This window comes from Euprymna scolopes, chromosome 36 (assembly GCF_053919585.1).
Source record: "Euprymna scolopes isolate OS-2025 chromosome 36, ASM5391958v1, whole genome shotgun sequence".
NCBI classification, from domain to species: Eukaryota; Metazoa; Mollusca; class Cephalopoda; order Sepiida; family Sepiolidae; genus Euprymna; species Euprymna scolopes.
Window position 1 is genome coordinate 4,120,001 of NC_136517.1, and position 15,945 is coordinate 4,135,945.

Below are 15,945 nucleotides of genomic sequence, written 5' to 3' on the forward strand. Positions count from 1 at the left end.
TTCTCTTCGGCATGCTTGCGACTAAGTTTTTTTATCAGTTGCAAAGAAGTTTTATCCCATGTACTGAAAACTGAATCAGAAAGTTCCTTTATCGAATCATACTGGGTTCCATCCTTGAACACTTCTTTTGCCATCCATCCCCAAAGATTTTCAATGGATTGAGGTCTGGAGAACATGCTGGATGATCTAACAATTCTATATTATTTGAAGAAAAGTATTCTCGTGCTTGTCGAGAAGTGTGTATCGCAGCATTGTCTTGCTGTTAAATCCAATTTCTTCCACACAGAGGTGGACCTTCAGTCCTGATAGAAGCATTTTCAAGCATTGAAATTATTTCAATGATGTTTGCCGGCCTTTCACTACTTGCAACTTTAGGGTCCCAGCTGACGAGAAAGCACTCCAGATCATTAAAGACCCTCCTCCACTATGCCGAGTTGAAAAAGTCTCTTTGGGCAAATTTTTATCATGCCAATAGTGTTGAAATCCATCTGGACCATCTAGATTAAACTTTTTCTCATCGGAGAAAATTACATTTTCCCACTTCTCTTCATCCCAAGTCTGATATTTGGCGGCATATTTAAGTCGGTTAGTTTTGTGCTGTTCAAGATGTGGTTTCTGTTTCTTTAAATGATTGAACCACTTCATTTTCAGATTCCTTCTGGTTTTAGGACTACATTCTGCTGCTGTTTGGCTTTTCAATCGACTTCAGCTCATACTGGAGTTTTTTTTTTTTTTAAAACTTCTGATACGGCGATCCAGTGATGGGGTTATTTTTTTTGGTCAACCTGGACTCTTTTTGTACCCATATTGATCTGGATTTCTTAAAAATTTGTGATGACCGTTTTGCTACGATTCACTTCGTTTGCAATGGACCTATAGGAAAGTCCACCCCTATTAAGCTCAAAGATCCTTCCTCTCTCAAACTCTGATAATGGTTTCCCTTTTGCCATTTATAATTTAGTAAGATGTTTTTATCCACTTTCAATAACCCTTATCCCTGAGTGGCTTCCGGGCCTTGATAAGTGGGGATCACTGTGTAAAAAAAAAAAAAAAAAAAACTAACAAGTTGCTTTTAGTAACATGGAAAGCTTTTCGTATTCATTTTTTCAAAACTAGCCGATTTTATTAAAGTGGTCTTATCATTTTGACCAGGTGAAAATGTTTGTTTTTTAAAAAATAATTATTAGATCAGGGTTAAGGTTTCGAATGAAGCAGCTTTCATTTTTTTTCCATCATATTTTCCCTTTTGGCAATGGTTTCAACCATTTGTTTGATTAAAAATTCGATATTATGCGTAAACGCTTACTTTCTTAAGTGGTCTTATGATTTTGACCAGGACTGTACATATATATATATATATAGGGTACTTGAAAGTCAAATTACAATGTAATATTAGGAAAATAAACAAATAATTTACTTGTTTGAAATTTATCATAAATATATTTCAGAGGTATACTCCATCTTCAGTGTGTTTTGTTTCTTTCTTCTTTTTTCCTTTTCTTCTTCCTTGCCATGTTGTAACATTGGAGAAAGAAGTCTGTTTGTAAAAAGCCGCGCATTGTATCTAGCGGTTGTTTTTTGAAATGTTTGAACTGTGCGTAGGCAATGCGGGAATAACATCAAGGATGAGAGTTCATATAGAAACGTTTTAATTTGAATAAAACATGCATCTAGGGCGCTTGAAAGCCAAATCACAACGTAATATTAGGAAAATAAACAAACATTTCAAAATACAACCGCTAGATACAACGCGCTGCTTTTTACAAACAGACTTCTTTCTCCAATGTTACAACATGGCAAGGAAGAAGAAAAGGAAAAAAGAAACAAAACACATTGAAGATGGAGTATACCTCTGAAATATATTTGTGATAAATTTCAAACAAGTAAAATATTTGTTTATTTTCCTAATATTACGTTGTGATTTGGTTTCAAGCACTGTAGATGCATATTTTATTTTATTCAAATTAAAACGTTTCTTTATGAACTCTCATCCTTGACGATATATATATATATATATATATATATGAGAAAAATAAAATAAAAATACAAGCAATGGTTAACGTTATGTTATTTGAGAAGGAAAACCGAGAAATTTATAAAATAGTAATCAATGTTTTGCCCCTATTTCAGGGGACATCAGGATTTCGTAGGAAAAATGTAGAAGAAAACGATTACAGACAACATACGAGTAAAAAAGGAAAAAATCCTAAAGTCCTTCCTATTCTGGGCAGACACGCACATTTATAGTTTTCTGCCCAGAATGTGAAGGACTTTAGGATTTTTTCCTTTTTCACTGGCATATAGTCTGTAATCGTTTTCTTCTACATTTTTCCTTTGAAATCCTGATGATGTCCCCTGAAATAGAGACAAAACGTTGATTTCTATTTTATAAATTTCTCGGTTTTCCTTCTCAAATAACATATGTAAGAGTAAATAGTTAATGAAACATGTTAAAAAAACACTTTGAAAAAGAGTTAAAAACATATTTAATTTGAAAAGGAAACACTAAATAAGTGGATAGTCCTTAATCCGTGGAGTTTCGAAGAAACTTTCCTTCTCATCAGAAGATAGGATTTAGCAAAATGTGGGATCGGATTTTGCTTGCAAAAGTATTTGATGAAACTACAAGTAAGTCAAAGATCTTACTTGATAACAAAAAGTGAAGCAGAGGAAATATGGTGAATAAAAAAGTGATTTCACGTGAATGAATAGTCTGGTGAAAGGTAAAGTATCCAATGATGGTAAAATCCAAAAATGCAAATCCAAAAAAGTTAGTTAAATTATAATATATATATGTGTGTGTGTGTGTGTGTGTGTGTGTGTGTGTGAGAGAGCATGTTTTTCAAGGAACACTTATCTGTCTCTAATAGGTTGTTTGGTGAATTTTTGCTATTTCATGAAACACATGTAAGACATACTACATAAAAATATGAATAAAATACTATGAGTGAGAAAAAAATACGTTTTCTGGTTTCGGAATGATAACTAATGATTATATATATATATATATAAAAATTTTAGTTTCTTACCCTTTTTTCATCCTCAGTGCTTTGTTGATCATAATTTGACATAATTTCTGGCACTGTTAAAGCAATTGCCTGTAAAAACAAAAAAACATTCAACTTTTTTTCTTGCATTCAAGTACATCAAATGCATCCCAATGACGTAATGATCAGGAGTACATGTGGGTCTTTTCTTCTTACAAGAATCTGATTGGCTGATAGATGTGAAAAAAGTACACCGAAAGCCTCACGCTAAGGATATACCAGCTCTGACCACGAACATTTGTTCAGTAAAACAACTTTACAAGATTATTACTCAAATACCGTAGCCAAGACCACTCAGCTACTTCAAACGAATATATCAGTTTTTTTTCTTTTAATCTCTACTATTATATAAAAGTCACTTGGTGTGTGTGAGTTTCTTCCTCATAGGTTCTGAAATGGTTAATCCGATCTTTTCCAAATTTCACACAAAGCTAATTTATATGTCTGGCAGTGTTCTTAGATATGCTTTGTACAGAAATTCATCCAATAAGTACTGAAAATCGAAAAAATTCCTAAAAATAGTCTTTCTTTTTTACAGATAAAAAAAGAAGAATATTTACAGGGAAATAATAAAATTTCAGCAAATCATTTCTTCTTAAAAAAGAAAAAACAGATTTCTTGTTATCTGGAGAAATAGCTGAGTAGTAGAGCATTCAACTACAAATAATACCAAAGTATTATTTTTTAGCTCTTTACATCATGTGGCTTAGTAAATAAATAAAAAATGTCTATAGCTGTAGATAACAAATACTGCAGTCATGAATAAGTAATCTAAAATATTCATTTGGGAGTTATGTCCCCTGTGTATAGATTTCTAACGTCTAAGAAAAATGCGATTTTACCCAATTTTCCGTAAAGATTACTTTTAATTAGAAATAATTTTCTAATCAACGAATTTTCATAATTTTTGGATATATTACTATTTTCGACATGACAAGTAATATTGTTTATCGTTAAAATGACATATTTAAAAAAAATCGCTCTGTCAACTATCTTAACAAGCCCCAAAATGTCAAATTGGTCTGGTTTTATAGTATTGAAGTATTTTTTTTAGCTCTTTACATCATGTGGCTTCAAGCGTTGTCTGGAGCGATTTCCATTAAACAAGACAGTTATAATTGTTATCTTTAAATCCTAAAATTCCAGGATTACTTAGAATCAGACAAAGATAAATTGAGAATAATATGCATCCTTTTTTTCAATCGAAATTATAAATATAAATTGTTAAGAATAAATAAATTAGAAATATAAATTGCTAAGAATAAATAAATTAGAAATATAAATTGTTAAGAATAAAAAAATTAGAAATATAAATTGTTAAGAATAAATAAATTAGAAATATAAATTGTTAAGAATAAATAAATTAGAAATATAAATTGTTAAGAATAAATAAATTAGAAATATAAATTGTTAAGAATAAATAAATTAGAAATATAAATTAAGAATAAAAGAATTATGAATATAAATTGTTAAGAATAAATAAATTAAAAATATAAATTGATAAGAATAAATTAGAAATCCAAATTAAGAATAAATAAATTAGAAATATAAATTGTTAAGAATAAATAAATTAGAAATATACATTGATAAATAAATTAGAAATATACATTGATAAATAAATTAGAAATATAAATTAAGAATAAAAGAATTATGAATATAAATTGTTAAGAATAAATAAATTAAAAATATAAATTGATAAGAATAAATTAGAAATCCAAATTAAGAATAAATAAATTAGAAATATAAATTGTTAAGAATAAATAAATTAGAAATATACATTGATAAATAAATTAGAAATATAAATTAAGAATAAATAAATTAGAAATATAAATTAAGAATAAATAAATTAGAAATATAAATTAAGAATAAATAAATTATAAATATAAATTAAGAATAAATAAATTAGAAATATAAATTGTTAAGAATAAAAAAATTAGAAATATACATTGATAAATAAATTAGAAATATAAATTAAGAATAAAAAAATTAGAAATATAAATTAAGAATAAATAAATTAGAAATATAAATTAAGAATAAATAAATTAGAAATATAAATTAAGAATAAATAAATTAGAAATATAAATTAAGAATAAATAAATTATAAATATAAATTAAGAATAAATAAATTAGAAATATAAATTGTTAAGAATAAAAAAATTAGAAATATAAATTGTTAAGAATAAAAAAATTAGAAATATAAATTGTTAAGAATAAATAAATTAGAAATATAAATTGTTAAGAATAAATAAATTATGAATATAAATTGTTAAGAATAAATAAATTATAAATATAAATTGTTAAGAATAAAAAAATTAGAAATATAAATTAAGAAAACCAAATGCAATCCGACTCACCTCAATAATCTTTTTCGGTAAATCCGGGTGATAATTGAGAAGTGTGTCCACATGATCACATAACAGCATCAACATATCCGACGCAACTTTAGCCACTATTTTTATCGGACACTGAAATCAGAAATAGTAGACAAAAGAAATAGAATTGTTTGTAGTTGTTAACTAATAGATTACACAAAATACTAAAAAGAACATCCGTTTATAATAACAAAAGTTGAAAAAGTGCTCATCTCAGGACCATATATGGTGACGAGCTAAATTTCTGGCAGCAACTGACTTTCATTTCTTAACTATCTTGTGCATTACATGAACAAGTTAATCAACTATTTATAGATAGTTTTGCAAAAGGCACTAATAATGTGGGAATACATCATGGAAGAAAGAAAAAAGTTATTATTAGCTTTTTTTTTTTTTTTGTTAATTTTTTTTTTTTTTTTTTTAATAAATCTCATTTCCAGTCGTCTTCCTAAATCACGGGGTTCTTTATGATGTGACGCTCAAAATTGATGCACTAATTTTGGTGTTTATTGAGAATTATACTTACTTAAAAAAAACAAAAATAGAGAAAAAAACTTTGATATATGTACTCGACACAGAATAAACACGTTATATGCCAAAAGTCACATAAATTGATCAAACAATTTTTGATGCTTATTCAGAATTACACTTATTTATGAAAAAACAAAAGTAAAGAAAAATCTATATAATGTATGTACTCGACATGGAACAAAAATGTCATATTCCAAAAATCATATAAATTGATCAAGTAATTTTTTATGCTTATTTAGAATTACACTTATTTGCTTGTCCTCGCAGGTCAGAGTGGGTTTGGAAGAGTAATTTTTGATGTATGATCCCTTACTCTCCAAGGTTGTCAAATGTGCATTAAAGTTTCTTTTTTTTAGTGGTGGAGGAGGGGGATCATGTTTTAAATAAAGAAAAGAATACTGACCTTTAAAGCACCAAGTAAAACATGAGTGGCTTCTTTGAGTTTTGGATGAAGAGTACCATGTGCGAGTTCCTCATATAAGAAGACGCCTAAACTACTTAGAGCTATGCATCTGAAAATAAAAAGGTGTAAGATGTCATAGACATGAAATTGTGATGAATAAGCTTTCAAATTTATGTTTCATGCTGAACTTTTTGCTAATTATATATATGATGAAAATAATAGAAATAGTATTCTGACAAAATAGAGAAATAAAAACACATAATACGGTGTGTTCCTTTTTATTTCTCTCTCTCTCTCTATATATATATATATATATATATATATATATATATATATATATATATATATATATATATATATAGATAGATTTTGTTATTGTTGTTATTTTTCAAGCGATACATACAGTTAATATTGGCTCCGCCTCGGAGCTAATTTTTTATTTACTTAGAAAGTCGCCCTTTTTAATTTGGACGTATATAAAATTTTTATTTATTTATTATTTTTAAAACAGTAATCTACGTACATGCATGTTTCAAGGTCATTACCTCTCATCAGCGTAGTTTAACTGTTTCTAGGGATCGAACCTCAGACCATGTTTACCATAGTCTGGTGCCTTAACCGTTAGGCCATAATATATATATATATATATATATATACACACTAATAGGCTACCCAGCATTGTCCAGATGTAAAATATACTTAAATATAATATTTTAATTAATGCATATTTCATATTGATTATACAGACAATTCTCTATTGATTATTATATTGTACTCAATATATAGTAGTGGCCGTCCAGTATGGCCCGGTCGTAAAATATGCCATAAATATGACATTTGAATTCATGCCAAATTCATATTTATTATTATAGAGCGAATGCTTCATTATTATATTGCACCTAATAAGTAGTATTGATTTCAAAAGTTAAAAGCAAAATGACTGTGCCATCAGCTAGAATCAAAACCAAAGCATAGTTCTCCAGCTTTGGTTATTACCGTTTCAAGTATTGTTAGATATATAAGAAAGTGTTAAAATTTAACTGACTTTGCGTAGAAGTACATTTTACGTCGACTTATGTTTGCCAAGCTTCAATTCATTTTCAATTTTGACCCTTTAGCAGCTATTTTTACCGGCTAAAGATAAAATCAAATTTGTTCCACAGATCCAAATCTCCTATAGGTTCAAATATCCAAGTTTCAAGTCTGCAGAGCAAAAATTGATGGAAGAGTTTGGTAGAGACCGTGCCTCAGACAAACAATGTCACTTTTATATATAGATATGTAAATTGTAAATTATATATATATATATATATATATATATATATATATATATATATATATATATCAGAGATTAAAGTTTACAAAACAAATAATTTTTGGAAATTTTAACTGGGTATATAAATATTAATACTAATATTTAAAGGACAATCCTAACCAGATGAAAATGCTCAGTATTTGAGATAGAGCATCAGTATAAAAATGAAAATTGAAATGTTGTAACTTAGAATTTACAACATTTATTATTCGATACAAGGAGTACAACTTCAACTTTTATTCCTTGTGTCAAATGATAATTGTAAATCCTAATTTACAAAATTTCAATTTTCATTCTTATATCCATATATATAACCGTTTGTTGTTTGCGGTAAAGAACTTCAGCAAAGTGTTCGATTAAATAATATAATAAAAACTTTTGAATATGAGAGCATATTTTTTTTTTTTTTTTTTTTTTTTTTTTTACAGAAGGTCAGAAAAACATTGGTGCTGCCGGTTTCAAATCCAATATGGGGAGACTGGTTTATGGTCTAGAAATATTGGATAAAGTTATAAAACGAAGGCTGAAGAAAGTTCACTATTTTTTTAACCTTGGTTCTTCTATATCGAATTTGAAACTGGCGGTACCAATGTTTTTCTGACCTTTTGTAAAATATTTTTTTTATATATATATATATATATATATATATATATAAGTAACTTATATATATATTTTTTTAAGAAACAATAAGCATATGTTCTTTTAGTGATTTACTGGATACACAAGTTTAATCTCGTACAATTAATAAGCAGGTGCCAAAATTGTCATGTTGCTAAATTTAAACCTGTATCCAAATAAACTTACTTGGCTACGCTAGCTGAATCCCGTTTTCCTGCTTTTAATAATAGATCGATGATAAGATCCTGTAAAAAGAAATTTTTTTAAAATGAATTAATTTAAACATTAAATTTTTTTTTTTTTTTAAATTCAAATACGATTCTTAATATGAAAATAGAAAAATATCTGAAAATTTATTAAGAAAAAAATATTCCAAGTTTTTTTTATATACAATCTTTTGAATTATACATGTTAAAAAAAAAAAAGAAAACAAAAAACTGATCACCAGAGATGAAAAGAGAGGGGGGGGGGAGGGAGAAAATAATGTTGAATAATTTTCCAGTTTTAACGTTAGAATTCTTTCATCATAATTAAATTACATGATCATTCCATGTAATGATGTAAATTATTAACAAAAAATATAAAATTGATATTTTCTGTTTCTGCAATATGTTTTTCATCTCTTGTAGGGTCTGTGATCTTGTATTTTTAGAGAGAGAGAGAGAGCAAAAGTAAATGATTATATAAGTTAAATTATATAAATAAATGTGAATTAACCTATGCTTCGATACAGATGAAAAGGCAGGTAGAGAGATAAAGGTCGGGGATGGAAGAAAAAGGGATAATAGTCATGGATGGAGGAAAAGAGATAGAGGAGGAGGCGGACGGAGGAAAGGATATAGAAGGGGGCAGACGGAGGAAAGGAGATAGAGGAGGGGGCAGACGGAGGAAAGGAGATAGAGGAGGGGGCGGACGGAGGAAAGGAGATAGAGGAGGGGGCGGACGGAGGAAAGGAGATAGAGGAGGGGGCGGACGGAGGAAAGGAGATAGAGGAGGGGGGGGCGGACGGAGGAAAGGAGATAGAGGAGGGGGGGGGGCGGACGGAGGAAAGGAGATAGAGGAGGGGGCGGACGGAGGAAAGGAGATAGAGGAGGGGGCGGACGGAGGAAAGGAGATAGAGGAGGGGGCGGACGGAGGAAAGGAGATAGAGGAGGGGGCGGACGGAGGAAAGGAGATAGAGGAGGGGGCGGACGGAGGAAAGGAGATAGAGGAGGGGGCGGACGGAGGAAAGGAGATAGAGGAGGGGGCGGACGGAGGAAAGGAGATAGAGGAGGGGGCGGACGGAGGAAAGGAGATAGAGGAGGGGGCGGACGGAGGAAAGGAGATAGAGGAGGGGGCGGACGGAGGAAAGGAGATAGAGGAGGGGGCGGACGGAGGAAAGGAGATAGAGGAGGGGGCGGACGGAGGAAAGGAGATAGAGGAGGGGGCGGACGGAGGAAAGGAGATAGAGGAGGGGGCGGACGGAGGAAAGGAGATAGAGGAGGGGGCGGACGGAGGAAAGGAGATAGAGGAGGGGGCGGACGGAGGAAAGGAGATAGAGGAGGGGGTGGACAGAGAAAAAGACAGACGGTTGAATAGCTAGAAAGATAGATGGGTGGAAAAACTATTGTGATCAATGCCAAAACTTACCTTTAATTCGGTAGCAGATAACTGTGTACAGACTAAAGTTTTCGGTTGCAAAACTGTTAAATCCCCATAATGATTTGGAAAACAAATCAGTGCACCTAAAAGGGCAACGGCCTCTGCTCTTGGAGCCTAAAGAAAAATAGAAAAGAAACTCAGAATCAACTGTGTAGAAAAACAAGTATGTGGTAAACAGGTTATATTTGATATGGAGCTGAGCTTGCAAATATAGCTCTGGAGGATCACAGGAAGAACTAAGGATAGGAATTTGACGTTAACTCTTGAAGAAGCCAATAGGTCTACTGCAAACAAAAACAGTTTGAGGACTGACATGGCTAACTTTTATCTCAAAAATGATACATGAAAATACTCACACTCATTTTGGCAAATAGAATTTGAGTAGTTGCACATTCTTTGAAAAGCAACTAATGTTCAATTTTTTGTAACATTTACTATATTACACAATAACAAGTGCATCCATTATCTTATTTCTACCACCTGGCCTTGTGCCAGAGAACGTTTATGTAAATATAAATTAATTTTTAACTTATTACAGTTGAATTTGCCAATATAAAAATATTGTTTATATTCTGTCAAAGAGTTTTGGTTTATGAAAGGCATGACTTTCATAAATTAACATTCTTGTTAACTATCTGCTGGAAAAACGTGAAGAAAATGAAAAACAAAGTAGCAAAAACATGAGACGACGTATAAAATGTAGGAATGAAAAGAAAACACAAAAAAAGAGTAAAAAAGAAAAGAAAAAAAAGAAAACAAAGACAAAAAGGAAAAGGGAAAAAGTAAAAGAGAAAGAGAAAAGAAGAGAAAGAAAAAGAACAAAGAAAATAAAAAAGGAAAACAGGGAAAGAAAATGAGAACAATCAAGGTGGGGAAAAAAAAGGAAAAACAAAAATGAAAGAAACAACAGCAAAAGAAGAAAAAGAGAAGAGAAAGGAAAAAGAAATATAAAAAATTGAAAAAGTTTTAAAAATCAGGAAAGAAATAAGAATCAATTGTAGCCTATTCTCAATAAGACATTTAAAACAAATTGTACAAAAACTTATCATTCAAACTTTATTTCAATTTTCATATTTCACTACAAACAATGACTGCTCCCTTAATGTGAAAACAATGGCAGAAATAATCTATAAAAAAAAAAAAAAAAAAGGCACAAATTTTATAAGAAATTCATCTATACATTATTTTCGTTCATACATTTGGACAATTAGTAAAACCATTTTTACTATTTGCACAATGTACATTGAATCAGCCCACATGCATACCAAAAGTGTGATAACTTATAGGTAAGGTGCGTTTCCAAAAGTAATGCCTCCTTTTTTTTTTACTGTCGAAATGATTCAGAGTGGATTGCATATTGCATTGCTATGATGACTGAACTCATTATCTTAAAGTTTCATCTCTTTATTGCAGATATTAACAGTGTCAGACTAAGAAAGCAACCCCTGTCATGGATGTGCATCAGAAGCAAAGATTTGTCATGGGATTCCTGACAAAAGTAATGATAATGATGGCGAGTATATTAAAAAACCAATTCTAAAGCACAAAAAGTCGCTCGTTTAAATACTACCATTCCTGTTTTAGAGACTCTTCAACTTTCTGAGTTAAACATAAATCGCAAGCCTTACTTTTAGATATTTATATTATATGCCATATTACTGAAATGATGATAAATCATTTTTGTTTTTTTCATTTTTTTTTAGTGAATGAAATATCTTTTGTAAGTGAATAGAATCATTTTTTTGTGTGTATATAGACATAAATATTAGAATAATTTTTTTGTGTGTATATAGACATAAATATTTTTAGTGAATGAAATATCTTAGAATAATTTTTTTGTGTGTATATAGACATAAATATTTTTAGTGAATGAAATATCTTTGAATAATTTTTTTGTGTGTATATAGACATAAATATACATTTCATGTAGAAATAATTAAAAACTTTGATGAAAATAATGTCATAATTTTAAATATTTGCACATTTTCACCATTACAGAATTTGTGTTTCTTTCACTCGAGTCTTAAAGAATCACTTAAGGATTTCACTTTTATTTTGATACAACCATAACTACAATAAGGATCTCCATTATTTTCGTCAAAATTGGAAATATTTTTAAATTTTCACCAGTTGTGGACAAATAGTTTCACTGTCTTGTGGATGCATCTGGAGAGGCAACTCCAGTTTGGACTATAGTCAAAGCACACACTGCAGTGTACCAGACTAGATGCAGAACGCCATTGTTTCACAAGACAGGTTTTCATCATCATCAAAAATATAAATATATTGTTGTTTTACGTGTGGATATAACACTTAAGGGAGAGAATGGAATATTATAATTGAGAAATTTTTTTTTATCCTTTTTTTTTCTACAAAATGAAAAAATGTTTTTGCTATTCAGTCAACATACCTCTAAATCTAAACTGGAAACTATCGTTCCTGCAGCATGGACAGAGTCTAGAATGAGCAAAGTTGAACCAGGCAGAGGAGCAGAAAGGAACCAAGGCCCACAATGCCTCACCAACACATTTACCATGTCCTGAAAATTGAAAAGAAGAAAGGAATAAAAAATAATATACCTATATTATATTTAACTAAATGATTAAACGCAGGTTTTATATATTCATCCAAAGTCTATAGACATCAAAACTGGTCAGGCATATGCTTAATTACTGCGAGACCGCTCCCCCTAATTATAATTTGGTCCTCTTCAAATCGAATGTCAACAAATTCTTGTCATGAACTGACCAATAAGTAAACAAACAGAGTTCATACCATCTTAATTATTTTAATTCATACAGCTTTGTCTCCTTACTGTTTCGGTTGCTTTGCTTGGAGACATAGGTAGAACTACCAGTAAATCCATTCTCGATAATCAGCCCAACTGATGCAGAGCCAGGATCTGTTGAACTGAGGTATGCCACCTGGCTATTACCTAAGAGGTTTACCCTTCCAGGCCTTACAACCAGACTTTCAGGTGGAGCAAGTTTATTGCTTGCTGCCTGAGATGCTCCAGCTGAAGAATGCAAATTTTGGATATCCGGGCAATTATTGCTAGGTCAGAGTGCCCCCCCCTCCTTTAAGAGTGCTGACTTGACAAACCACCACCTTCTGAACTTGTGTCACATCTTGCTTTGGTGCGAAGCACATAAATACTACTATTGATGCATGTGAGTACTTCCATAATGCCACTCATCTTTCAACTGGCAATCATTTCTGTGTCATTAACTCTTATCCTCAAGTGGCTCTTGGCCTTGATAAATGGTGCCCTCAATAGCAAAAATAAAAATGTTGTAACACTACAAATGTCTTTTTCTGATAAACATGCACATATTTATATTCGTGTCTTGATTTTTATATGCATGTTTCAATCGATCTAAACGTCAACTTCGGATACATTTTTTCGAACATTTATAATGAAAGATTTCGAGTTCAATCCTTACGACATGTGATAACAAGTGTGAATAACAAATTAACATATTTCTACCTAATCACGGCTGATGGAAAGAGAACAATCTACACCCCCATCCCACCCCGTGGAATTTCACTACATCCCCAAGTGGCTTCTGTGCCTTGATAAGTGGTGACCTCCATGTAAAAAAAAAAAAAGTTTGAAATTCTCTCCAAGTTTCTCGAGTTTGCTCCTAGATTTTTTCAATTGTTTTAATTTTATTTTTTATTTGAAATTTTTTTTTAGATACATTTCAAGGTCACATGATCACACATGGATGAATGCAAGAAAAAAACAAGTGAAGCATGGATGGTCTCCCGTGAGTGCATAGTGAACGAGGCATAAAAAAAAAGACTAAGTTCAGCATTCCCCCCCCCCTCATTTTGTTCAAAAAGTCCCCTGGGGACATCAAATCCTGGTGAAAATGAAAGAACGGTGTAGTTTTAAGCCTTAACATATGTAAATTTGAGTTCTGCACCATGCAAAAACAGAAATGACTAAGTCTATCATTTCCCCCCTCCCTATTTAGGCCCAAAAGTCCCCAAGGTCTTAACATATTTAAATTTGAGTTCAACACCATGCAAAACTGCTAAATAGACATACACAGAAAATTTTGGACAAATATGGTAAAATAGTGCCAAAAATGGAGTGTTTTTATTAGCCCTAAAAGAGCCTCTGGGGTACACCCAAGAGTTATCACAAAGTATAGACAAAAAAATTATATAGGAATCAGTTAGTTACAACTTTTCAGAAAGTTTTATAAAAATCAGAGGCATCAATTTTTTTTAATGAGCACAAAAGTGTCTATTTTAGCACTTGAACACAAAAGGCATCCTTAGGGAGGCAACCGGAGTTTCCTGGAAAATTCGTTCTGTTACTTTTTTTACTCATATCATGTTTAATGTTTGTAGAAAATTTCAAAAAATTCCAAGGCATAGTTATTGAGAAAAGTGCAGACAGCTGAACAAACAAGGGTAAATCCTTTTGTTGGGCGACCAAAAACAAAAAATTTAACTTTTTTTAATATCAAGTATCATATAGATCAGACATTAAAACCAAACGGTCCATTGTTCTGACTTGAGCAGCCAAAGAAAATAAACTCGTAGAGATGATGGAAAAAGAATTACGAACCGTGCTATTTTTGTAGAATTTTCAAGTAAAATTAAATTCATGCACTTTTGTTTATTAAATTGTTAGGTGAAAGTACAGAATCGTTAACTAAATGCTCCCCCTCCCCATGTTAATAATGGGTTTCTAAATAATAACATTATTATTTCAGCACGATTCGTATTCTGCACGAGTACAAAATTATTTATTCTATTTTTTTTAAATTTAAGTTTGGTGTACTTACCTGCTCCTGGGAAACCAGCCCCAGATGCAAGGCATGAAAGAAGTGGGTGAGAGAATCAGGAGGTAGAAACGTATTGTCACGACGCACAAACATCATACAGAGGAGTTCGTAGGCAATGAGTTTGCTGTTCTTGTATTTGCCGGGGAGTTGTAGACACTGGAGAAGAAAGTTTAGAAAAATAGATGCATCTTTTTGTGTGTGTGTGTGTGTGTGTGTAAATGAAAGTACTTTGCAATCTTTTTGTGTGTGTGTGTGTGTGTAAATGAAAGTACTTTGCAATCTCCCAGCTGACAGCAGACTACAATACGAAACTTGCAACAAACCGGAAGCTAATGCAGAAAATAACCTTGTCTGGCAGGTAGTAAGAAAAGGAAAAAAGACTTGAATAAGATGATTAACGTTAAATGTTCGTTTCGGCAGAAAATCAAAATGTTGGCAGCTTTGCTTCTTTCTCTCAAATATTGTCAAACAGCCAAAAGAAAGTTATTTAGAAAATTGATGCCAAGTTAAAAAAAAAAAAAAAAATTTGTTGAACACCATTTAGAAAAATCCTAAATGGTTTCAAATTAAGAAGATTGGGAGAGATTGAGTTTCGAATATTCTCATTTTCTTCAGGATGTGGGGAGGGTGAGCAGAATAAATAAATCATTATATCAAACTTCAATTTCATTACAGACATTAGGAAAGCAAATATTACGGCATTTGGTTTCCTGTCTGTTTGCTGTTGAACTCCTTGCATTGGATGTTGAGAAGTTGGGGAGGGTGGGGGGGTTACGTAGCTACCACATCCCAAGCAAGCATGTGTGTGTGTGTGGGGGGGGGGGGCAATAATTTCTTTCCTCAGCTAGAATTCAGCTAATGTGATCATCTATTGCTGTATGACACAACCCTTCCTTCTTCCCATCTTGGGCAGGGTAAGTTTGGACACATATGAATGGCAATTTGATATCATGATCCACAAAGATGTTATTCCTAGAAGTGTTAAAAAAAGAATTGAATTTTTTTTCTTTTTTGTTATAATGATGTTGTGTCATGCAATGTCACTGGTAGGAGTTTAGAGATAGATACACACACACCCTCATGCATACAGTCTCTCAAAAAATGTACTCACCCTTCAAACAACAATAAAACCTTTTTATTTATGAACATAGAATGAAATGGAATCGCTTTGAATACAGAAGACAAATATAATTGAAGAATCATGTTTGCCGAATGT

General features: G+C 31.4%; 1 protein-coding gene across 14 annotated transcripts in view; it reads right to left on the reverse strand.

Moving 5' to 3' along the window:
• The window catches only part of LOC145260287 (ral GTPase-activating protein subunit alpha-1-like), a 476,501-nt gene that overhangs the window by 269,091 nt on the left and 191,465 nt on the right, over positions 1-15,945 (reverse strand). For all 14 annotated transcript variants that reach the window (XM_080118139.1, XM_080118137.1, XM_080118136.1 and 11 more), the window contains 7 exons: positions 14,730-14,885; positions 12,338-12,466; positions 9,916-10,041; positions 8,473-8,531; positions 6,354-6,462; positions 5,402-5,512; positions 3,030-3,098 (listed from right to left, as the gene is read on the reverse strand). In XM_080118139.1, coding sequence (XP_079974265.1) covers positions 3,030-3,098; positions 5,402-5,512; positions 6,354-6,462; positions 8,473-8,531; positions 9,916-10,041; positions 12,338-12,466; positions 14,730-14,885 — 759 coding nt within the window. The remainder of the gene's footprint in view (positions 1-3,029; positions 3,099-5,401; positions 5,513-6,353; positions 6,463-8,472; positions 8,532-9,915; positions 10,042-12,337; positions 12,467-14,729; positions 14,886-15,945) is intronic.